This window comes from Neophocaena asiaeorientalis, unplaced genomic scaffold, assembly GCF_003031525.2.
Source record: "Neophocaena asiaeorientalis asiaeorientalis breed wild unplaced genomic scaffold, Neophocaena_asiaeorientalis_V1.1 scaffold130, whole genome shotgun sequence".
Taxonomy (NCBI): domain Eukaryota; kingdom Metazoa; phylum Chordata; class Mammalia; order Artiodactyla; family Phocoenidae; genus Neophocaena; species Neophocaena asiaeorientalis.
In genome coordinates, this window is record NW_020173397.1 from 7,802,506 (window position 1) to 7,825,663 (window position 23,158).

At 46.6% G+C, this 23,158-nt stretch overlaps 1 protein-coding gene across 1 annotated transcript in view; it reads left to right on the plus strand.

Annotated features, from left to right (window-relative positions):
* PDZRN3 (PDZ domain containing ring finger 3) overlaps positions 1–23,158 on the plus strand; it is a 243,599-nt gene that overhangs the window by 475 nt on the left and 219,966 nt on the right. Inside the window, exons 1-3 of the mRNA XM_024747095.1 lie at positions 1–245; positions 15,215–15,301; positions 21,722–21,829. The exon at positions 1–245 is cut by the window's left edge and continues 475 nt beyond it. Of these exons, the coding sequence (XP_024602863.1) occupies positions 1–245; positions 15,215–15,301; positions 21,722–21,829 (440 nt within the window). The remainder of the gene's footprint in view (positions 246–15,214; positions 15,302–21,721; positions 21,830–23,158) is intronic.

Genomic DNA, 23,158 nt, shown 5'->3' on the forward strand with positions numbered 1-23,158 from the left:
ACTGCTGCGCGCGGGCCCTGCGGGCGCACAACGGCGCACTGCAGGCCCGCCTGGGCGCGCTGCACAAGGCGCTCAAGAAGGAGGCGCTGCGCGCGGGCAAGCGCGAGAAGTCGCTGGTGGCACAGCTGGCCGCCGCCCAGCTGGAGCTGCAGATGACCGCTCTGCGCTACCAGAAGAAGTTCACCGAGTACAGCGCACGCCTCGACTCGCTCAGCCGCTGCGTGGCCACGCCGCCCGGCGGCAAGGTAGGCACCCGCCGCCCGCCCCGACCCCCTGCCGGGCTCCTGGGTCCCCGGGGCGCCTCCCAGTCCCTTTGGGCACTGGGGTCCCGGGAGCTGCCCGGGAGCATCTCTGCCTCCCTCTTCTGACACTGCTTGCCAGATAGATCACCGTGAGCAAGGTCGGGGAATCGGCCTAAACTTGGGAACTGTGGTCCTTTGACAGATTAGACTCAGGGTGAAGTATAGCTCCAGCAGCTTCAGGGGTTCTGGAAAGACTCAAAGGAATCCGCGACCAGCGCAGAGTAAGAATCAGTGTGGCTCCAGAGTCAGAAGTGTGCAAAGGCTGTGCTGCAGACCAGCTGGGTGATCCTGGGGAAGTCGCTTAGCCTCTTTGGAGGTTGGGAAACATGGCTCCTGTACACGTGACCCACAGGCTAAGATACTGACACACGGCGTGAGCTATATCCATGCACCCTCAGGAGCTCCAGAAAGAATAAAGGGAGCCCACAGCCCGTGTAGATTAAGTTAAGGAGGCTGCCAGAGGAGAGGCCTCTGGAGTAAAAGCTGGATTCCAACCTGGGCTTTGCTGCCAACTAGCCGGCTGACCTTGAGCTAGCAGCTCACGCTCCCTCAAGTTGGAAAGTGTGGCCCTAGAGATGTGACACGGGGGGTGAAACACAGGCCCCTTCTGTAGTATTCCTCCAGGGATTGAAAGAATTCCAGAAAGCAGTAAAGGAACCGCCACCAAATACAAAGTAATGATTGACAGTGAGGCCTCTGGAATTAGAACTGTTCTCCAATCTGGGCTCTTGGCTAAACAGCTGAGTCATGTTGTGGCTTAACCTCCAGGTGCCTCCGTTTCCCTAAATGTAAAATAGCTTGTTTACCCCCTTCAGGGAGAGAACATGTGAAAAGGATCTAGCACGGTGCCTGGTGGAAAGTCAACGCTCAGCAAGTATCCCCTGCACTTATCTTTAACCTCCTCCCCTTGTAAGGCATCCCCTTGTGCTGGGAGTTGGTGAAATTATAACAGCCACCACTACTGGAGGCTTGCTTTGCTCCAGGCCCCGTTCTAAGCACTTCTGCTTCTCAGCTGTTTCCTTTGTAATCAAGTAAGGGAGGCACGTTGCTTCTCGTTCTGTAGGTGAGGAAAACTCAGGACCAGTGAGACGCGGTCAGATGCCTGAGTCACAGCTTCTAGGTGCCAGAATTGGTTTCTGAACCCACAGGTGACCAAGCTCGCGAGCACTATCGTGTTGCCTCCCAATGTAACCACAGGTGCCATTTACTGAGGGTTTATTATGTACCAGAGACTGTGGCAAAGCACTTTGGAGGCATTCCGTATTTAATCCTCTGAGATGAGAAAGCAGGCTCAGGTCATAGAACTCGTTCAGAGCTGGCATTCAGGTTCTACCTCAGTTGTCCACCTTGGGGTGTTTTGACATTTTGGGCCCCAAAATTCTTTGTTATGGGAGGCAGTCCCGTGCATTGTCAAAAAAAAATATGTATATATTTTGATGTTGGGGGTAGGAGTTTTTATTAATTAATTAATTTTTGCTCTGCTGCATCTTCGTTTTTGTGTGAGGGCTTTCTCTAGTTGTGGCAGGCAGGGGCCACTCTTCATCGCGGTGCGCGGGCCTCTCACTATCGCGGCCTCTCTTGTTGCGGAGCGCAGGCTCCAGACACGCAGGCTCAGTAGTTGTGGGTCACGGGCCTAGTTGCTCCGCGGCATGTGGGATCCTCCCAGGCCAGGGCTCGAACCCGTGTCCCCTGCATTAGCAGGCAGATTCTCAGCCACTGCGCCGCCAGAGAAGCCCGCATTGTTAAATGTTGAGCGGCATCCCTAGCCTCTACCCACTGGATACCAGTAGCACCGCCCCCTGCCCAGTGGTGACAACCAGAAATGTCTCCATGTGTTGTCACCTGTACTCTGAGTGGGGCACAGTCACAAGATGAGAACCAAGATTTCCCTGATTGCAAAGGCCACATTTTCACCACCTGGGGAGGGACATGGGCCATTGCTGCTGCCATTCTGGGGAATGTATTTGCCTGAGGGGCCCCCAGGGGCCTGTGTCTGCTTGTGTGCTTTGCCTCTCCCTGCCCTCTCCCAGCCCCCTCTTCCACAGCGCACACCCGGTCTGCCAGTTTTCCGACTCCCCCCTCCCCACCTCCACCCCATCCTGGCCCCTGGCCTGTCTGTCAGCAGCTGGCCGGCTCTGGGCGAAGGGCAAATATTTACAGCTCTGAGGCTCACCCAGGACCGCACAGGCGTACAAAAGACTGGCGTGAGCTTGCGAGTCACCAAAGGAAGGGGCAAAGCTGGGTCTTCAAGCAGGCGCCGGGGTTTGGGGTGAAGGAGTTTCCGGAGTTTCTCCTGTTTATGCTGTCATCTGGACTTCCTGCATAGTTTTAAGTGATGCTTATTTATAAATAAGCCATTCACTCCCCCAGAGTTTATACATCATTCATTGTGAAGCTAGTTTATTATTTCTTCTTGCCTTTCTGTTTTCTTTCTGGAGTGTTTGGGTAAACTCCGTCTCGGAATCAAAAATATGATACTTGAATCAAAACTGTGCAAGTTTTTGAAGCTCTGTTGGGTGAGTCAGTTGGCTCATCAGGGGCATTAAGCTTAGGGACAAGATGTTGTTGCTTTTTGAGCTTACAGAGAGAGTTTCCTTCTGGAGTTGGAGCGCTGCTTGGGACTTTTATGGACTTCATTGCTGGGCCTGAGGACAGCCAAGAATGGCCTGGCCTGAAAGCTGCACTAGTTCATTTTTCTGGCCTCAGACCCTGGCTGGTCCCAGCCCAGGCCTTAGGGGGAAGCTCCCTCCTTTTGCCTTTTGGTTAACCCTCAGTGGCCCTTGTGGAAAGCTTCTGCTGTTCCAGCGCCTGCCAGACGGACCCCTCCCACTGCAAGCTGTTTAAGAACTTGTTTATTTCATTGGCCAGACTCTCTGCTCCTGCTGGGTACTGTTTATTCTCTTCTAAAAAGCAGAAGGATTTATATTGCTTGGAAACTCGCATGCACAACACTTTTATTATATTTTTTAAAAGTCCTATCATTTACCTCTCTGTTACAAGCTGAAGTAGATAAGAAAGACTCAGAAGATTTTTCCATACCCTTTCTTCAAGAGCTAGAACTTGTTCCATAAAATAATCTGGCATTATTTAAATAATGTAAGGTTTCGGACTTTTGATACCAGCTGAGCATTTAGCGTTTGGACCTACTTAGGCATTGTTTCTCCTGCCCTACAAGGTGAGCTGGAACAGGTCTTCGCAAACCTTCACATGATTGGGATCACCTGGAAAGCTTGTTAAATCGCATATTCTTACCCTTAGAGATTCTGATCCATCAGGGCTGGTATGGGGCGTGAGGTTCTGCGTTTCTAACAAGCTACCAGTTCATGCTGGGCCACCTATCACATTTTAGGTAGCTACTCAGCTAGACAAAGAGTGTGGGCTCAAGTACAGATATAGATCATGTTGGTCTTCACACAGATCATCGTCTGAACATCCCTTGTGAACATTTTGGGGTTCTTTTTTTTTTTGTTTTTTGTTTTTTGCGGTACGCGGGCCTCTCACTGCTGTGGCCTCTCCCGTTGCGGAGCGCAGGCTCAGCGGCCATGGCTCACGGGCCCAGCCGCTCCGTGGCACGTGGGATCCTCCCGGACCAGGGCACGAACCCACGTCCCCTGCATCGGCAGGCAGTCTCTCAAGCACTGCGCCACCAAGGAAGCCCCCTGAACGTTTTTTGAAAGACCAGGGTGAAGTTCTAAAACCCAGGCTGCCTAGCAGTTACATGACAGGTAACATGGTCCAGAAAGCCTTCTTGAACCAGTCTGAAGCCTCATCCGGGCTACAGCAGACTTGGTGATGCTGTGCTGGAGGATGTTAAAGAGTTGGGCTCCCAGCCTCAGTTTCCTACCCTGACTTGTCCACCTGATTCTAAGAACAAAGGCATTCCACAGCAAAAAAACTTGTTTGGCTTTCTGGGAAAGAGAAAGTTATGGGTGTAACTTTCCTTGGAATTGTTGAGAAACTTGAGACCCAGCCTTGATAGCTTCTGCTCTTTTAGCCCTACTTCCAGTCTGTCATTAAATCAGGTGGATTATATCTCTTAAACACTTCTTGAATCTGTTCATTGCTCTCCAGTCCCATCAGATGATGACCTTGGTCCAAAGATGATGATGACCTGGGTCAGCGTTTCCTGACCTCAGCACTATTGAGTCTTGGGGTGAATAATTCTTGGTTGTGGGGAAGGTATTGTGTGCATTATGGGATGTGTAGCGGCATCCCTGGCCTCTGCCTACTAGATGTCAGAAGCGTGCCTCACGTCGTGACAGTCACAGATAGCTCCAGACACTGCCCTTGTTCCCTGTGGGACAAAAATCAGCCTTGGTCTCAACCCCCATAATCTCTTGCCTAGATCACAGCTGCTCCCTCTATGTATTTTCCTGCTCCCCTCCAGTTACCTGGAGCTGGGAATCATTTCTTAGAAACGTAAATCTGATGTCACTCTTCTTTCAACCTTGCTCTGCCTTGAGTTCCTCTTGGGTGGATATAAGGCCAAGCATACTCTGGGTCCTGCTGGCCTCCACCTGCCTGTACTCTTCTCCCCTTTAGTCTCTCTTCCCAGGTTCACTGGCTTCTGGCAGGTCCGTGAATATGTCCCTGAGCTCCTTCTTGCCCCTGGGCCTTTGCACTTGCTCTTTTTTCTCCTTGGAATAGTCTTTCCAGTTGCTCATTGTTAGGTAACTGGCAAGTTTTCCAACTCTCCCCTTCTAGCCCCTGCCTTTCTGTCAGCACTTAGGGTTTGCTCCTGACTAGATAACCTTTCTATCCTTCCCATCCCAGCTCAAGCATCACTGCCTGTGGGAAGCCCTCTCTGACCTCACAGACTAGGTCTGGTGCCCTGAGACTCTCACCTTGGTGCTCCGCCTGCATGGCCTTCGTCACAGCTGTAACTGAAAAATGGGAAGAGCTGTTCATTGTCTGTGAAGGACAATAAAGGAAGGACCGTGTGTGTGTTCTTCAGGGCTGCGTATCCCGCCACCAGTTCGATTACCATGTACCCTGTGAACTCTCGATATGTCTTTGTTCAGTGAATACATTCAAGATCGAAGGGGCTGTCTTGTCAGCCATCGAAACTTTTCAGATTGCTAACCAAGAGTGAGCTTGTTAGCGCACTCTTAAAAAAGAACGAGTTTTTCCGTGACCTGCAAGTTAACAAAATTGTTTCCAGGTTTGTGGGAGGCATGCTTTTGTTTCCCCACATCCATTTGTGTAAACTCCCAAATCCCAGAAACGATTTTGTCCATTTCAGAACTCCTGGAGATAAGTGAATCTAATAGACAATTGTATGAAAAGGTGTTCCAGATGTCCACACAGTTTGAAATGTATCTATTAGAATGTTCACAGTTCAGTGTCTTTTCTGTTTCTGAAAAGTGTCAGCAAGTGGCCATTCCATGGTGTATCTTACAGAACAGCCCAGTTCAGCTAAAGGAATTGTGGGCTGCTGTGTCCATTTCATTTCAGTGATTTATAAAGAAAATTAGGATTTGGCTTACAAATATGTTACCCAGCTACACTGGCTTGAATGCTCATAACCGAATAATTTGAATTGGGAACTCTGTTGCCGTTTATCTGTAAGTGATTCTTTCTGAGTTCACAGATGATGTTTGCTCCTCTGTAAAAATACTTGATGTGAGAGAATCTATTTATAAGGTGGTTTTGTGTTGGCTGTAGACTAAGGAGCTTAAAAGGAAAGGAAGTAACATTCATTGAGTTTAACTGGCTGCCATACACTTAGGGTGCCTTGTGTATGTACACACATTAGCTTCCCCGCCTTATTCATTTGGTAGACCCCTTTCTTTTTTGGTAAGAGAGGAGGATTGTAAAACATTATCAAACAGCTAGGTTAAGGCCAGAAGTTACACAGATTCTAAGTGTAGAGCTGAGATTTGAACTCAGCACCCGACTCCAGGCTGTTACCAAAATAAGAACAGTATTTTCTCCTAGGGCAGAGTCCCCTCCAAAGTCTCATACAGGGTTTCCAAAGGACTCTTACTATACGTGCAAGCACTGCAGGTTAGAGATGTGGGTGCATCTTCAGGAAGACCCTGTGAGGTTAGTACCCACAGCCCATTACCCTTCGTATTACAGATGGAAAAAGAGAGCCTCCAAAGATTAAACAGCTTTCCCGGCATCATTTTCTGGCTCCGTTTAGTTGGTCTGATGGCTTCAGGTCCATGGTGATGAGGTGTGTTCACCCCACGCTGTAATTCTTGTTTTCAGAGGTCTGAAAGTATACATGCAGTATAAAACAAAACAGGTTCTGCCTGTAAAAGAGAGTTAGAGGAAGAAAGAGAGGAAGGAAGGAAGGAAGGAAAGGAAAGAAGGAAGGGAGGGAAAGGGAAAGGGAAGAAAAAGAAGAGAAAAGAGGTGGTGTCCTGGATGGAATCACGCCTCGTCTCCTTAATTTCGAACCTAGTAAGTTAAAGAGTGGTTGATGGTAGGAAGTAAATGAAATGCTTCCGAATGTGTTCTTTCAGTCCAGCTCCTCACATGCTTACACACTGCGTTTCAGGCGCTGCGATAGGCACCGCTGGGTGCAAAGGGGAACTTGAGCGGCTTTCACCCCTGGATCAGTCAGACACCCACTTGTGCCTTTGAAAACAACACGTCTTGCTGTTCTTTGCTCAGCGAAGCTTTTAGCCGCGGGTCACCTCTGTCCCCTCCAGGCTAATGGTGTTCTAATAAGCCTGTTCCAATAAGAAAAGGAAGTGGTGTAACATAATGATTACCCTTGTAAAGAAAATAACTAACAGATGGACCCGAGCGTCCATCTTTCTCCCCTATCCTGTATGTCTGTTTACAGGGAGCCTAAGGGGTGGAGCTGCACGTGGGCCCTGCAGCAGCCCCTTCTCCAGGAGGGGTGGTTGGATGAGCTTTTACCCTGGCAGAGGGGGACGGGTGTGCAGAAATGATTCCTGGGCAGAGGGGTCAGCCCTAGAATTTTGCTGGAAGCTGTTTTCAGGTGCCCTCTGTCTTTGCTGCACGTGGATCAGGAAGGGGGTGAAGCCGCTTTAAGGTTGTGAGTCAGGGTTGGATGTGTCACCAGCAGCTCCAGGGTACCCTGAACTGAGCTGTCGTGTGATGAGTATCAGACCCTGGAGTTGGTGACAGCCGGGCTCCTGTGCTCCTTCTGCCTTGTTGTTGAGCATCTCTGGGAGGATCTTCTAACCTCCTCTAAGCCTTAATTGCCTCATCTCCAAAATGGGGTAATGCTAATAGGACTGGCATTAGGGTTAGATGATGAACGCAATGTGTACAGTAAGGCTTACCAAGCATTTGTTGAACATTTATTAAGTGAATGTTTATTCAGTACCTATAGGTTTAGGGATGTTCTTCAAGTAAATCACTGAGGAAACATTAGAAATTGGAGATGGTTTAATAGAGAAGAAGGAAAGGGATTTTTACTCGAAGGATTACAGGCTCGTTGCAAGCCATGGAATGCCCTTGGGTGACCAGAATCTCTGTCTTTCTCTTCTCTGACTGCTTGTCAGTGCTGGAAACTTTGTGAGAGAGGGATATTCAAGTCAAGTTCACTGCATCTGGGTAGCAACTCTGAGCTAAGGTGTATAGGAGGAGGCTAAAGGCGCGAATAAGATGAGGTTACTGTGTGTTTACTTGAATTTATAGTCGTCCAACTGCAGTTAACAAAGGTAAAGAGGGATGGGCCAGGCCAAGCTCCCACCTTCCTGTAGGTGACAATGTAGGACTTCGCAGCTGGGTGGCCTTTGCTTTGTTGCCGATTTGGACAAGAAAATGCTCCAGGGTAATTGGATGATCCCATTTCAAAAACTGACATCACCTTGTAGTCCGTCAAGTGGAAACGTGAAAATGCTGCAGCGCCTTGATTCGGTTTGTTGTCGTCCGTGTGTTGGTGAAAGCGTCGCTTGTGGGCGTTCACCAGAAAAACAGCTGAGCGGATGATAAAAATGAGAGATACAGACTTGAAGTCAAACTCATGGAAATAGAGAAGGAGACTGAGGGATTTCTTAGGTTATCTAAATATAGCAGCAGATTTAAAATATGTGTATATTTTTGGCCTCGGGCAGCACTGACAATCTTAATGTCTTAGGTAATTTTTCAGAAACATCTTCTTTGGCTGTGGATGAATATATCCCGTTCTGTAGATATTATGGCTCCATAAAAGCTATACTTTTGCTCCTTTCTGCCAGTTTCCCTTGCCCTTTGTCTCTTTTCATCCTCTCTGCACCTATTCTGGTGACAGATAAACGCTGCTAATACTTCAGTTGACTGTCTCATCCGTTTCCAATTCATTTTCAAGCATCATTCCCACGACTGCCTTCAGTCTTAGACTTGAACAGTTTTCCCCTTCTGTTCTTCCTCCAAGAATCCCTTCTTTTAGAACTGAAGTTGGAATTACAGGGAGGGCTTGGTCCAAGCTGCTTCCCCATTAAAAACATAGTTTGACCAACGAAGAGGACAGAAACATCTTGGTGCAGGGAGAGAAGGCATCCCCATTCTCTTTAGGACAGAATTTCTGGCAGCCATCTCTGCCTCCTGGTCCCCCCAGCCCCGCCCCTCCACATTTTTGCGCTCTCTTGTCACTAGTCAACAGACAGAGCTGTTTCCCAGCTGTGCGAGTCTCTGGGAGCTTTGCATAATCTGAGGCTGAGAGGTGTTGTCACCCCAGATACACAGACTAGTGGTCAGTCAATTACAGTTCTCACAACCCGCCTGGCAGCTTTCCAGTCTAGCCCGTTCTCGGCTACAAGTCCCACAACAGCAATAATCAAGGAATACCCGTCCCTGGGCGGAAAGGAGTTTTTAGAAAGAATCCACGTTGACAGCGGCCTGATGGACTTTGGGGGCTGCCACACCGCTTAGGAGATGGCTGGCGTCCAAGCTTCTGAGGCTGGATTGTTCAGAGCAGAGGAGAACAGTGATAGAGTGATGCTGAAAGGAAGAGGGACTCTACTATAGAAGACAGTTTGCATTCTTGGACTTAAAAACAGCCACCATAAGGTGTCTTTTTGACAAAGTACATTTGAGTTCTGCTTTTTCGCTGTGGCTTTTATCCGCCACCCCCGCCCCCAAAATTCTTGTCCAGTTAGACCTTGAATGGAGCAGATTACAAATTGGGTGATTTTAACACTGATGGGTAGTTACATGTTTGAATATGATAGCCAAGCTTATTTTAAGCAGAATCTAGTGTATGTTCCTGAACTTGGAGCTTCTATTTCTGCTTGTAACTTACTGGCTGTGGATGGCTCATGCCACACCCACTTCTCCAGGGTTACTCTCTCTCTGCCCTTTCTCAATCCTAAAGACCTAAGCATCTCCCAAGGAGACCCTACACTTCACTAGGGGCCTGACTGTCCGCTAGATTTGGATTCTGGGGTAGAGACAGGGTGCTGAGCATCTGTTAGAGCTTCGTGCCCCTTCTCCCAAGAAGGCAGTGCTGGCACTGGACTCCAGAATATGAAGGCATCTTCCTTCTCCATCCCCCACCCCGGGCTCTTGGTGAGAGCGCCTCTCCCTCCTGAGTCCTGGCTCCGGAAGGGAAGAGACCCTGCCATTCAGGAAGAGGGTGGCTCTAGGAAAAGCTGCCAAGGAGGTGCTATCTCATTTCCATTTTTGTTGTTTCTTTTGTTTTCTTTTTGTTTTCTTCCCAGCCCATCAAGACTCACTCATCCGATAGAACTGGGAGGTGTCCAAGTGTCCCAGCAAATACCTGGGTATCCTGTGCCCCACACTCCTCCCTCCACTGTCCATATCCAAGCCCACACTTCCTTGGACTTGATGTTTCTCCTGTCCTGTTGCGAGCCACCATCTGTTCCCCCACCCCCTTTGCTCCCAGGGCCATCTCCCTCCAGGCCTGGGGTGTCCTGTGTCCGATTTCCCCTCCTCGTGCCTCACAGCCGTCTGATCAGCACCCTTTGCCCGTGCCATCTCCGTGCCCCCGAAGGTCCACGCCGAGCTGCTCCCCCCGTGTTCTTTATCATGTCTCTCTCCCACTACCTCCAGGATAAACTCTGTCTCCTGGCACTTGTGCAGTCCTCCAAGAATGTGCTGCTCTTTTTCCGGACTTGGGGAAAGGAGGAACGTGCACGTGGATGTAATAGCTCCCATCAGATGGCCAGATGTTGGGATGCATGTACAACTGTCTTTATTTCCTTAACTTCAGGCCTCAGCTCTCCCAAACTTGCTGTAGACTAAGTTAACTTAGGATTAGACATTCTTCATTTCCAGATTTTTGTAGCAGAGTCATTTATGTGGTTAAACAGCACCATGGCCTCATTGCTGAGATGTGCTAGCGTCCGGCCCACCCTGTGCTCTGCTTGTGTTTGGAACCCTTGCTATTGGCCAGGCCTTGTACGGGGGCACTAGGCAGTGATAGTCTATCTCATTCATGTTTCGAGAAGAAACCATTATTATCCTCATTCTAAGAATGAGGAAACTCAACTCAGGTTCTGTGGAGTCCAAGATCTTAACCATCACCCTGTTCCTGTCAAAGGTATAGTATTCTTATGACACCCTTCAGGGTATAATAGATACTCTGATCTTTGCCACCGTTATTGCATAGTCCAAAGAAGCCTTGCTTAAAACTCTGATTACAAAGCTAATTAGATGTCTAATCCTTCATGACATTTTAATGTGAAAGCCGTGTCTTTTTAGGCAAAGGAATTTGGGGTAGGGTACACACGTTTACCAGCCCAGGAGGGACAGCATGGGTGTTGGAGTCCTGTGGACCTGGGTTCCAACCCTGCCCCTCCCTCTTGGACCCACGTGATCTTCAGCAAGTGTATGCATTTCTGGAGCCTCAGTTTCTCAGGTGTAGAGCATTGATATAATACGTGCCTCCCAAGGCCGATGCTACGGTTATTCAGTTGTTTTTGTGAAACAGAGCTCTTTCTTTTTTTTTAATTGGTATATATATTTTTTAAAATTTTATTTATTTATTTATTGGCCGTGTTGGGTCTTCGTTGCTGCACGTGGGCTTTCTCTAGTTGCGGCGTGCAGGAGCTACTCTTCCTTGTGGTGTGCGGGCTTCTCATTGCCGTGGCTTCTCTTGTTGTGGAGCACGGGCTCTAGGCGCGCGGGCTTCGGTAGTTGCGGCACGCAGGCTTCAGTAGTTGTGGCTCACGGGCTCTAGAGCGCAGGCTCAGTAGTTGTGGTGCATGGGCTTAGTTGCTCCATGACAGGTGGGATCTTCTTGGACCAGGGCTCGAACACACTTCCCCTGTATTATTGGCAGGCGGATTCTCAACTACTGCGCCACCGGGGAAGTCCTCATTCCCTTCTTTTACTATACCAAGCCACTGAGAAAGCTTCAAAGCATGGGTTCTGATAAACTACCAAAACACAGCAATATAGGTTAAATTTTCCTTTGGATGAACAGTGTCACTTATTAACATAATGTCTGTGAGCAGCCGGGAACACAGTATTGATGAGAGCCTTTATCCTTATTCCACTTGTTCATCTCTTCACTCAGTGCGATATAATTGAATGAGACTCATTTAAATGCCCTGGATCTGATGCATTTTGAACCCAGGAACAGGTTAAATAATTAAGCAGGAAGTAAGGTTAACCTGTTAAACGTGGTGTTGTGTGAAGCCTGGTGTTTAAATTCTCTATTATTTCTTCTGAAGAATGAGAAATTCAATGAAAGTATTGATAGTTAAGGTTGCTTGTGAGAAGGGGAGTGGAAAGGAGATATCAGGATCAAGCTCGGGGTGTCGGAGAAAAGGAAATGACCTTCGATCATTAGATGGAGAAATGAAAGGAATTTGGCTCAGACGGAGCTTTTCTCTTCTCTGTCATTGCTCCCGGTATCATGTGTTGAATCTTCCACATGATGGCTCAGTCCTGTAAATTAGTCCTAAAATAGGCAATGTCACCTAAAACCTGTGTCTCTCTGTCCTGGACAACAGACTGGGTCAAGACACTTCTAGAAAAGGAGAACCTCCTTTCTTTCTTCCCTGGGATTGATTGCATCTGGCAAGGAGGTGTAGACAGTTAACTTGATTGTTCTTTGCACATTGCTATTTGGCTGAGGAATCTTATTTCAGGCATCGTCTCGGTTGGTCTCCACTGTCCCTGGAGAGAGATCTCTGAGTTTGGGACCAGACCTAGGTGTCTTTGGGCATCTCAGGTTGGGTCTTCTGGAGATAAATAGTTCACTAAAGAGTTTGGAGTTCTGTTCTGAAACTGGTTTCCTGGGTAAGACCTCCTACGATGAGTTCCTTTGTGGAACTTTTTGGAACTCCAACAAGGGAACGATCTTAGGCGAGACCAAATATGTTGCTAGTCTACGTGGCACTCTTTTCTATGTTCCACGCGAAAAGGGAGTTAGTGTAGACAGTAATTAAGGTCTAGAATGGGAGATCATCGGTTTAAATCCCAGCTTGACCTCTTACTAGCTCTTTGACAAGGGACAGCTTTCTTTCTTGTTCTCGGTCAGTCTTCCCACCTGTATCACGAGGGTGGTAATAGTGCCAGTTGATAACATTGGTTGGATTATTAAATAAAATAAAGCACTTAAGTGCTCAATATAATTTCTGGCACATGAAGAGCCAATAAAGGTTAGCTGTTATCATTGTTAATGCAGTGCAATGAGATTTCTTTATTTTTCTTTCATTTTTTAGAAGAATAAATAGTTGTCACAGTCGATTTAAAACTGGTCTGTTTTAATCATTTGGCTGTGCATTCTCCTTTGTGCATCATTTGAGCTTGTTCAACCAGAGACATCTGCCTTGGATTACTGTGTGACTGTACAGTGTCTATCCTTGATTAGTTATGAAAGCCAGAAATGTAAGATATGTATGATAACTCTCTCAAATTCCCATGTATGTCTAACTTTTTCACCTCTCTAAGATAACAAAGCAAGAAATGGAGTTAGCAACATTTTCCGTTTCCAAGGCAGAGAGATATAAACTCTTTCAGTTTGCACATCATTGTATTTACATCTCAAAACTATTAGGGTGATTCTGAAGTTCTTTCCCTTAACATAACAGCAGTGAATATTGTTGCCTCTTCTCTTATTGCAGGTCAAATGAACAATAAAGTTTGATAGCATTGATAGATGCTCTGGGTGGTGGTGCTGTGAATAGGACTTTTTTTTTTTTAAGTTCATAAATAGGTTGTCATGACTGAGGCTCTGCTGTTTTTTTGTTAAAGTACAGTAGCTCGATAGAGGCTCGCTTCTTTTATATTTACCTACTGTATTTTCTGCATTGAGTAAATGGTGCTGCAGAAATGAAGATTTTGTTGTGTTCTTATAGGACACCCAGTTCTTTCATCAGAAACTGCTTTTTTCTACTAATAAATTATCATTTTTTTTTACAGGGTTTTAGTAATTGATGCGAAAGCTTCTATGGCATTTTTGAAAATATTTTGAATTCTGCTATACATGAACTAGTCATGAGAAAGAGCCGTTGTTGCTAAGAACTTTAAGCGCTTGCAGATAGTTTTACACATTAAGACCCGTTAGGTTTTTTTTTAGAAACTTTAATCTTTATTAATTAATTAATTATTTATTTAATGTCTTAGGTCGTGCCCTGCCCGGCATGTGGGATCTTAGTTCCCTGAACAGGGGTTGAACCTGTGCCCCCTGAATTGGGAGCATGGATTCTTGACCACTGGACCACCAGGGAAGTCCCTGAGACCCATTAGTCTTTAGTGTGTGTGTGTGGCTGTGTTACATACAGTTTTCCTCGCCAAATATGGAACAGTGTTTTACATTGACAGCTATAGCAATAAATGAAGCAGTGCTCCAGAAAAACCACTGGGCACTGCACAGTTGGCAAGAGTGGATTTCTTTGCCACCGTGGAGGTCGAATAAGATATTTGCATTCATGTCATTCGCATGTTGCCATTTGTTTCCCCAGCAGAAATAGAAAGCGCAGGTTTCATCAGGAAGCAATAAATAGCAGAATAAAACCTCTTTGTGATGAGCTGTCAGTGCTGTTTTTGAGAAGCGTGAAAAACAGTACCGCATTTAAATGATACCCTGTTTAAACAGAAAACAGGAGTGAAGCAATTGTAAATTTATAGCCAGTACATGTGGAGTTTTGCATACCATTCAGGTAGTTGGAACTGTTTCAGAGGTGTTTCAGCAAGTTTAATATTTATGTCTAAGCCTATTAAGTGATAGTTTGCACAGAAGGTTAAATCTATTTTTATTTATCTATCTGTTACTTGAGCGTGTTGGTTGGGGTGCCCTGGCATCTCCATCCTGTTTGACTGTTGAACGTTGCGCCTCTGAGACCTGCTGAGGCCATTTCTGCTTGGTTGATTTAAGGGGGCTCACGTGGACACCCCCCCCCACCTTAAACAGAGTGTTTTCTGTTGAGCACTCTGCATCCCCTCAGGACTGGACAGTCATTACTTTGTGAAAATGCCCCCTCCCCCCTTTTCAGTAAGATTCAGGATTTTTCTTTTTCCCACCCATGTTTGCATCTGACTTTTCAAGAGCCATTTTCCCCCCAAGTCTTCCAAACACAGATGACTACTGATGGGCCGTACGTGCACACAGACTTCCGAGGGGATTGCTGTTGGAACCTTTCACGACATAACGTGAATGCTGCTGTTGACAGTGGTTGAGAAACAGACAGACAGTAGTCATCTAGACAGCCAGCTTGCGCTGGGCTGGCCATAGGAAAGATGGCGTTTGCAGACCAAGGTGTCACTGAGAGAAAATATTCATTACACGTGTCTGGACATCTCCACATGTTCTTAAGTGATCGCTCCAGGGTTAGATGGTGTCAAGAAATGTTTGTAACCTCTTCAGCACAGGACAGAGTTTCATCATGGGCCCCCAAAGTTCTCCCTGGTTAAACTTCCCTAGAGACATAGGATTTTTAACGCTCAGCAGCCCATGAGTCCACTTAGATAGAAAGAAAATTCCTCCCATTTTTTTCACTGTTTGTAAATAAAATTTTGAACTCATTTGTTCCGTGCAGGGTGAAGAAACAAAAAGCCTGACTCTTGTCCTGCATCGGGACTCCGGCTCCCTGGGATTCAATATTATCGGTGGCCGGCCGTGTGTGGTATGTTAATTGCTGAAATGGGTTTTTCTTGTCCCTCATGCAGCTGGAAGAGGGGTCAGGGTTTGGGGGGCGAGGGGTAGGAGACCTTGGTCACTTCATTCTGCTCTTATTAGAGTTAATTGTGTATCTAACATCTTCACGCTCAGGGATTTTTATTATCTTATTTTTTTATTGAAGCATAGTTGATTTACAATGTTGTGTTAGTTTCAGCTGTACAGCGAGGTGATTCCGTTTGGGGGATTTTTATTTCATTGTGGTCTCCTAATGTAGCATTGTCCTAGTCATACAATAGCTCATCTTAGCTGTTGAGCTTTGGGGATGCGTGTCTGGTTGGGTAGCAGTTGAGCTGAGGCACGTCGCGTGAGACGTGTGCAGTTGGACGGAGTGACTTTGCTAGACTGGGGGCTCTGAGACTGGCCATGTGATCGGGGCTTCTGCTCTGTCTGCCCTTCATCAATCAGGGGCAGTTCCCCCATTTGTGGCATAGTGCATCCCATGCTCTTTCTTCCCTCGGGAACTGTTCACCCCATTCATCATGATCCTCTCCTCCAGCAAGGAGAGACTGAATTCAAATCTGTCAATTTAATTGCAAAGAAAATGTCTGCTAAGAGGGCTCGGGGGGGCGGGCAGAGGATGTGTCTTTGGATCTCACCTTTCACGCTGGATTGCCCGAGTATGTGTCATCTCTTGCTCTTTTTTTGGGCTGACCCTTTCCTTGTTTGTTAGCTTTGAAGGAAAATTGTCAAGGGAAGGGAAAAGAAAATCAGATTCACTCATTCAACAAATAAGTATTGAACACAGGCTGTTTGCTAGGGGCTTGGAGATACTGGCCAGGGAGACTGGGTCCCTGTGGTCATTGAGTTTATGTCCTGGGTGATATTGGGTAGGAAACAAGGAAATACAGTAATTACAGATGGGAGAAGTACAATGAAGGGTAAAAAGTGGGAGGATGGCATGTGGTAGCTACCGAGGAGCAATGGCCATCATTGGCTAGAGTAATCAGGAAAGAGAAGAAGGGATATTAAGACGAATCCTAAAGGATAAGAAGATGTCAGCCATCCAGCTGTGGTTAATGTTTGCCCCCTCCTTCTTGGAGCTCAAGTCCAGAGGGAGGAACTGATGAGTTAGGAGAGGAAAGCACTGTTCTCACTGATACAGGCTGTGCCCGGGTCCCGCTAAAGATGCCTGGGGGCAGTGCAGTGGGGGGGGGCCATTAACCATAGGGAAGGAGGCCTCCTGGGGCAGGGCCATTGGAGCTGGGTTCTGAAGGATAAGTAGGAGTTTGCTGGATCAGAGGGTCCATATATAATATGTTTAGTTGAGCAGTCTTAACTGTAAAAAAATATATATATATTGAGCATATTTAGTTAGCTACAGATTATAAATATATTGACTACTGAACCAATGTTACCTGTCTTATAAAAGTTACATGCAAAAGAGTCATTTTAAATTATGAAGTTAAAATATGAATATGATTTTTAAAATGCTTTTTTGTCATTCCAATGTGTTGCATTGCAAGTACCCATCTTTGAAGACCACTGAGCTAAAAGAAAGTGGACGGACCCAGGGAAGCCCAGACAAGGACAGGAACAGAGTTGAGGGGTGGCAGGAAGTGGTCAGAAGGAGGCTGGAGAAGCAGAGGCGGGTTATGATTAAATTCCCTTTGCTTTTAGCCAAGGCCACATTTTCTTGCAAGAAACTTCCACACCGTTTATTGCAAGAAGTGACAGCTTAGCTGTAGGTGATACGTAGTCATTAAAATGATGAACTAATACATTATCTGCCTTATAAAACATACTTAAAAAAGCACACTTCTAGACAATGAGGAGAACGAAGGTGGGCAGGGGTAGGGGCCGGTCCCACTTGGCTGGGCCCCAGCACTGTGCACACACCCTTGTGTTCCTCCCATCGTCTCGAGGGGTTTCTTAAGAAACTAACATTGTGGGCTTCCCTGGTGGTGCACTGGTTAGGAATCCGCCTGCCAATGCAGGGGACGTGGGTTTGAGCCCTGGTCCGGGAGGATCCCACATGCCGCGGGGCAACTAAGCCCTTGCGCCACAACTACCGAGCCTGCGCTGTAGAGCCCGTGAGCCACAGCTGTTGAGCCCGCGTGCCACAGCTACTGGAGCCCGCGTGCCACAGCTACTGAAGCCCACGTGCCTAGAGCCTGTGCTCCGCAGCAAGAGAAGCCACCGCAATGAGAAGCCCGCGCACCGCAACGAAGCGTAGCCCCCCGCTCGCTGCAACTAGAGAAAGCCCGTGCGCAGCAACAAAGACCCAACGCAGCCAAAAATAAATAAATAAAATAAATTTATAAAAAACAAAAATCCCAGCAGGGTTTTCCTGACACCCATTTAAAAAAAAAAAAAAAGGAAACTAACACTGTGTCAGGCTGGGACTTTTCACTTTCCCCTTTTTCCAGTTGACTCGGATCCTAGATGGCATGTCCCGCTGCTACTCTGATTCAGTTCTTGCTGCCAGGGGTCAGGCTCTCCAGCTCTGGGAGGGCGTGAGGGAGCCAACTGGGGCTTGACTGGCTCAGTAGTTGTCCCTAGGAAACACCAGGACCGGACGGACCCAAGTTCTCCAACTTACCATCAAGAACGTCTTTTGCCGTTTGGCACAAATAACAGAGAGTTGACTGTACTTGTTTTTTGTTTTTTTGTTTTTTTTTTTGCGGTAGGCGGGCCTCTCACTGTTCTGGCCTCTCCCGTTGCGGAGCACAGGCTCCGGACGCGCAGGCTCAGCGGCCATGGCTCATGGGCCCAGCCGCTCCGCAGCATGTGGGATCTTCCCGGACTGGGGCACAAACCCTCATCCCCTGCATCGGCAGGCGGACTCTCAACCACTGTGCCACCAGGGAAGCCCTGTACTTGGTTTTTGTTCATAATTTTTATTCCTCCTCTCCATACCCATCATTACTAGTTTTAAGAAACAACTACCGTAAACGAAGATGCATTTCACTTTTAGATGTTTTAGAAGTTTCTGCAGCCAAAAGCGCCCAAACTAGGAAGATCTCTTCTGCACACACCAAAGCGTATATAGAAGAAGGGAGCCTGATGTTTGCAAAATGCCTGAAATGGAGAGGCAAGCCTATGGCTTGACAATTGTTGGACAGCCGACTATGGGAAAGCCCGAAAAGATGGTGTTTAGTTTCTGCACCTCCCCAGGGGTGAAGGGATGCTTCCAGCCTCACTAGAATGCAGTTGTTGTTTTTTTTTTTTCTCAGACTTACCAAAGAACATGTTTTAGGTCATTTTCTTTTTCCTTTAAAAAAAGTGATTTAAGCACAAACCAGACTCAATTTTGTAGCGTTCAAAAGCGTTCTCAGTTTATGTGGTCTTTTTGCAAGAACTCCATGCATGGCCCTGGGGAGGAAGATTGAATTCCATATGCATGTGTTTACCGTTGTGTTTTTAAAAACTTGTCCTGATTAGCAGAAACAGCAAAGGGAAACCTAAATGGATTCTTCACTGTTGCCTGGAAATCTGGCAGGTCATTGAGAACATGCTAAAAAGCCAGCATAAGCAACAATGCGCACTCATTGTCAGTTACTGGAAGTAGAACGCTGTGTGAATGACGTATGTGTTTCCCAAGGAATTCCTGTGTTGGATGCTTGGTTGGGTTGTGACATAAGCGCAGCCGGGGGCTCTGACATAAGGCTTTTCATTGCATGATGCAGTACGTGATGCTCTTAGCAAAATCGTATCACCCATTCATGAGTGCTCGTATCCCTAAAGAAACAGCCCCCAGTCTGGTGTATCAGACCTTTACCTTCAGCCTTTGGCAAATATACTTCATTGTCAGGCACCCCTGGGATGAAAACAGTCCCTTTCATTTTTTTGTTTCTCAAGCCAACAAAAGCAAACAAATCCTAATTCATCTTGGTTCACCTTGGTGCATAGCTCTACCTTAAAATGTGTTAGGAGAGGAGCCAACAAACAAAGACTAAAGAGATGGCTCTCAAGAGAAAAGTCTCGCTATCAGGGATGGGCTTGACTGGTTTTTTTTTTATTTTGTGCTTTCTGTATTTTTTGAATTCTGTTACCATCCCCTACCACTGTCTTTATTTAAGCTCAGTTGTGGTGTTTGCTCTTGCCTGTTCCTCTCTGATTTTTGCTTGGACTTTCTGACGCTCCTTAAGAAAAATGACTTGTGTACGATGTATTTTTCTGCAAAACAAGCCAAAGCCCAAATCCCATCCCCTTTTTCCCCCCTTCCTCCCCAGCCAAGAAATGCAAAACAGTTAAATCAGAGTAAACACAGATCCGTTTTCATTTGATATATTGACATCATCCCTTAGGGAGCTCAAGCTTGTCCATAAATCCTTTGTGGTCCATTGAGACTCTTCAGGTTCCTCTAGTGGAATATTCCCATAGCCTGGAATGTTGGAATTCATGTGTATTTTTGAGACTTTTCTCAATGGGAGACAGCACTGCACTTAGAGCTTGTATAAGAGAATCAACCTATCCTTAGTTTGAAAGTGACCTATGCCACTTTTTAGCTGTGTGATCTTAAGTAGGTTACTTAACCTCTCTGTCTCAGATTTTTTCCATCTATGAAATGGATAATAATATTACATACCAGTTGTGGTTATTATGAGGATTAAATGGCGGACAAAGTACGCTCACTACGTACTTGGTACCTAATGTGTGTTCAGTAAATAGAAGCTGTTGCACTGCTTTGTATCTGATATAGGCACGTAGGGAGCTACACAGATGCCTTGGGAGTCGTGCATCATTAGTAGTGGCTGTGAGAGAGAAAGGAGGCTCGTAGAAATGCAGACAGTGAAGGCCTGAGCGGAGTGCTGTGATGCTGGCCAGGGGTGCCTTTGGGGGCCGGTTGATCCAGCACGACACCCACAGACTTGCAGACCCTTCTGTCTTGGAAGAGTGTTGATAGAATCCAGATGGCAGTGAGAGACTTATCTTTGTCTTGTGGGGATAAATGTTGGGAAGAACACTTAAGGTTCATTTTTGCTTGTGATTTTGGTGTCTTTTGAATCATATCTATAACATTATATAGTGTGTCTGTGTGTCTTTGTGAGAAGCGGGGGAGGGAGGGGAGAGAAGAGGTGGAGAATGTGCATTTTCCCACCCTTGGACACTGATGTTACACTTCATGGGGTAGATGGAACCACTTTAAAGCCATGTCTCTCCTTCTTTAGAATATAGATTTGTTTTTGTTTTGCAGTTTAAAGAGGAAAATGTTGTATTTTCATAATTATTTTTTAACTAATGGAATTTGGTGTATTTGCATGTAGAGAAATTAGTAGTGAAGTAGATCTTACGGCGTTATGTCAGGGAACTTGCCATGATGGTAGATTTTGGAGTTTTTGTGGAACATCCTGAACTTACTTCCCAAATGCTTTTTGTTTGGAAACAACACATGCTTTTGCCATTGCATTTATAAATCCATCTGTTAATCACGAGAAATTTAATCCACACACTTGGAGAGCATTCATCCCAGTGCTATTTGGAAAGAAGTTCATGAACAAGCTGTGAGGGTTTTTTTTTTTTTATGAGTTTGTTGGAGCTTTTTGATTTTAGATAAAGGGAGGACTTTGAGCATGGAGCTGTCTTCTTTCCCAGAAAGTTTCAGTCCGGACTTTGAAAGATCTAAAGGAATTCAAGAAGATTGGCGATCAGAATTTATTAGGAAGGGGGAGGGGTCATGGTGGGCTTTTCTGATGCAAATCAGAACAAAGATCAAACGCCTATTTTCACCATCAGATTATTGGATATTTAAAGGTTTTATAATACTCTGTGCTTGCGGGGATATGAGAATACACTCTGTCTAATGAGCTGTAAGTACAAGCTCTCTGAAGGATAGTTTGGTGACGTCTATCAAATACACGTACCCTTTGACCCGGCAGTTCCATTGCTAGGGATTTGCCCCGATATATACTAGCAAAGATATTTCAGAATACAGATAGAAAGGAATTAGAGGTGACCCAGTCTCTAAGAGCAACAGCTGTAACAGTGCTGATTATCCCTGTGTGGGGTTACTGTCCAGTCACTTAAGGGAGTGAGGTAGACAGTGGGCCTGATGGTGAAGAATCTCCAACCAGGCACCCAAGAACGTGCGGAGCATAATCCCATTTCTGTGTGTAAGAAAGAAAGAAATACATTAAAATGTCTTGGAAAGGATGGATAAACTGCCACTCCATGCAGTGAAGGGGTAGAAGGACAGTGGGTTAGAGATGGCAGGGGCTTGTCATACTATACCTTTTGGTATGGCTTGACTTATTTGATCACGTTACTTTTCGTTTAAAACAGAAATCAGGGGAAACAGCTGGCTTTTACCCCCTTGCCACTTGTGCCACCAGCAGGAACCCATTACTGTTTTAAGAGTGTAAGCTTGATTTTCATGATCAACTTAATGCCTAGCGTTCATGTGTGTGTTTCTCTTAACCCAAAGGACAACCAAGATGGATCGTCCAGTGAAGGGATCTTTGTCTCCAAAATAGTTGACAGTGGACCTGCAGCCAAGGACGGAGGCCTGCAAATTCACGACAGGATTATCGAGGTATGTGGACACTGCCAGGGTCTTCTATAGGCCGAATGGCATCCCGTCTTCGCCCGGCTCAAGGCAGGGTGTTCGGTGGGGCAGGGAGGCCTCAGCTGGTGACTCTTGAGGCGCAGGAGTCAGACCTCTCCGATGGTGTGGGACCAGACTGGGTGCCGATTGCCTCGCTCTTAAGCCTTTGTTCATGTTCAGTGCAGAGAAGCCAGATTACGAGTGGCTTATTCACGATTTGGCTCTTGTCACGCGGCCGCGCATCTGTTTTGCGTTCTTCGGTTAGAGCTTCGTGTGAAAACCACTGGGGAGTCGTGTGTTAGTTAGAACCAGATGAGCGGTCCCTGTGGTGCAAATGGTGACTCTCTTCAGATCGGTGACCAGGGAGGGGATCGTTGTGTCAGCTTTGGAATCACTGTAACGTCCGCAGAGCTCACAGCACACAGTTATTTCTACATACCCCTCTTTTATGCGTGTCTTTTCTGCCTGTTGTCACTTTTACTAGTTGATTGTCCGGGGACGTGCAGGCAAAGGTTGATATTCAGGACGGTCACTCGTCTCATCACCGACTTCCTCGTTTTCAATTTTCACGCATCATTTTAAACTTTTACTTAGGGGCTTTATAGATTTTCACCGGGGGAGGTAGGTAGCTCCCTCCGCCCCACCACAGGACACTTTGGAAAAGGATCATGAGGAAAAAATTAAATACGAGAATCCAGGATGAGTTGTTGAAGCCCATAAGAGACTCAACCATGGGCCGTAGCCATAATATAGCACAGGAAACTGGAAAAATGGCACTGTGACCACTGGATGTTTTATGTTCCAAACACACATTTGCATAGCATCTATATTTCTTGAGTATATTTGTGGTCTCTTTCAAACCTTGGACCGAGTGGGAACTCTGACCATGGGATGAGCCACGAGGGAAGTTCCCGTAACCCGCCGGAATGTGGCCATGTGCTTCCGGGGGAGGGAGCGTTGGGGAGAGGATGACAGAGTCTCGCTTTTCTGGTCTCATTTGGATGAATTCTGCAATGTGCAAAGCAGTACACTTCAGGTCAATTTATATCCTTAGGGGAACAGACGGTTATATCTCCCAAGAAAACAAACAGAACGAGTTAGGGTGTAAGAGTTACTTTTCTGAAAGAGTGGATGCAGTGTGACAGTTTACATATTAAAAGGATACTTGGGGGCTTCCGTGGTGGCGCAGTGGTTGAGAATCTGCCTGCTAATGCAGGGGACACAGGTTCGAGCACTGGTCTGGGAGGATCCCACATGCTGCAGAGCAACTGGGCCCGTGAGCCACACCTACTGAGCCTGCGCGTCTGGAGCCTGTGC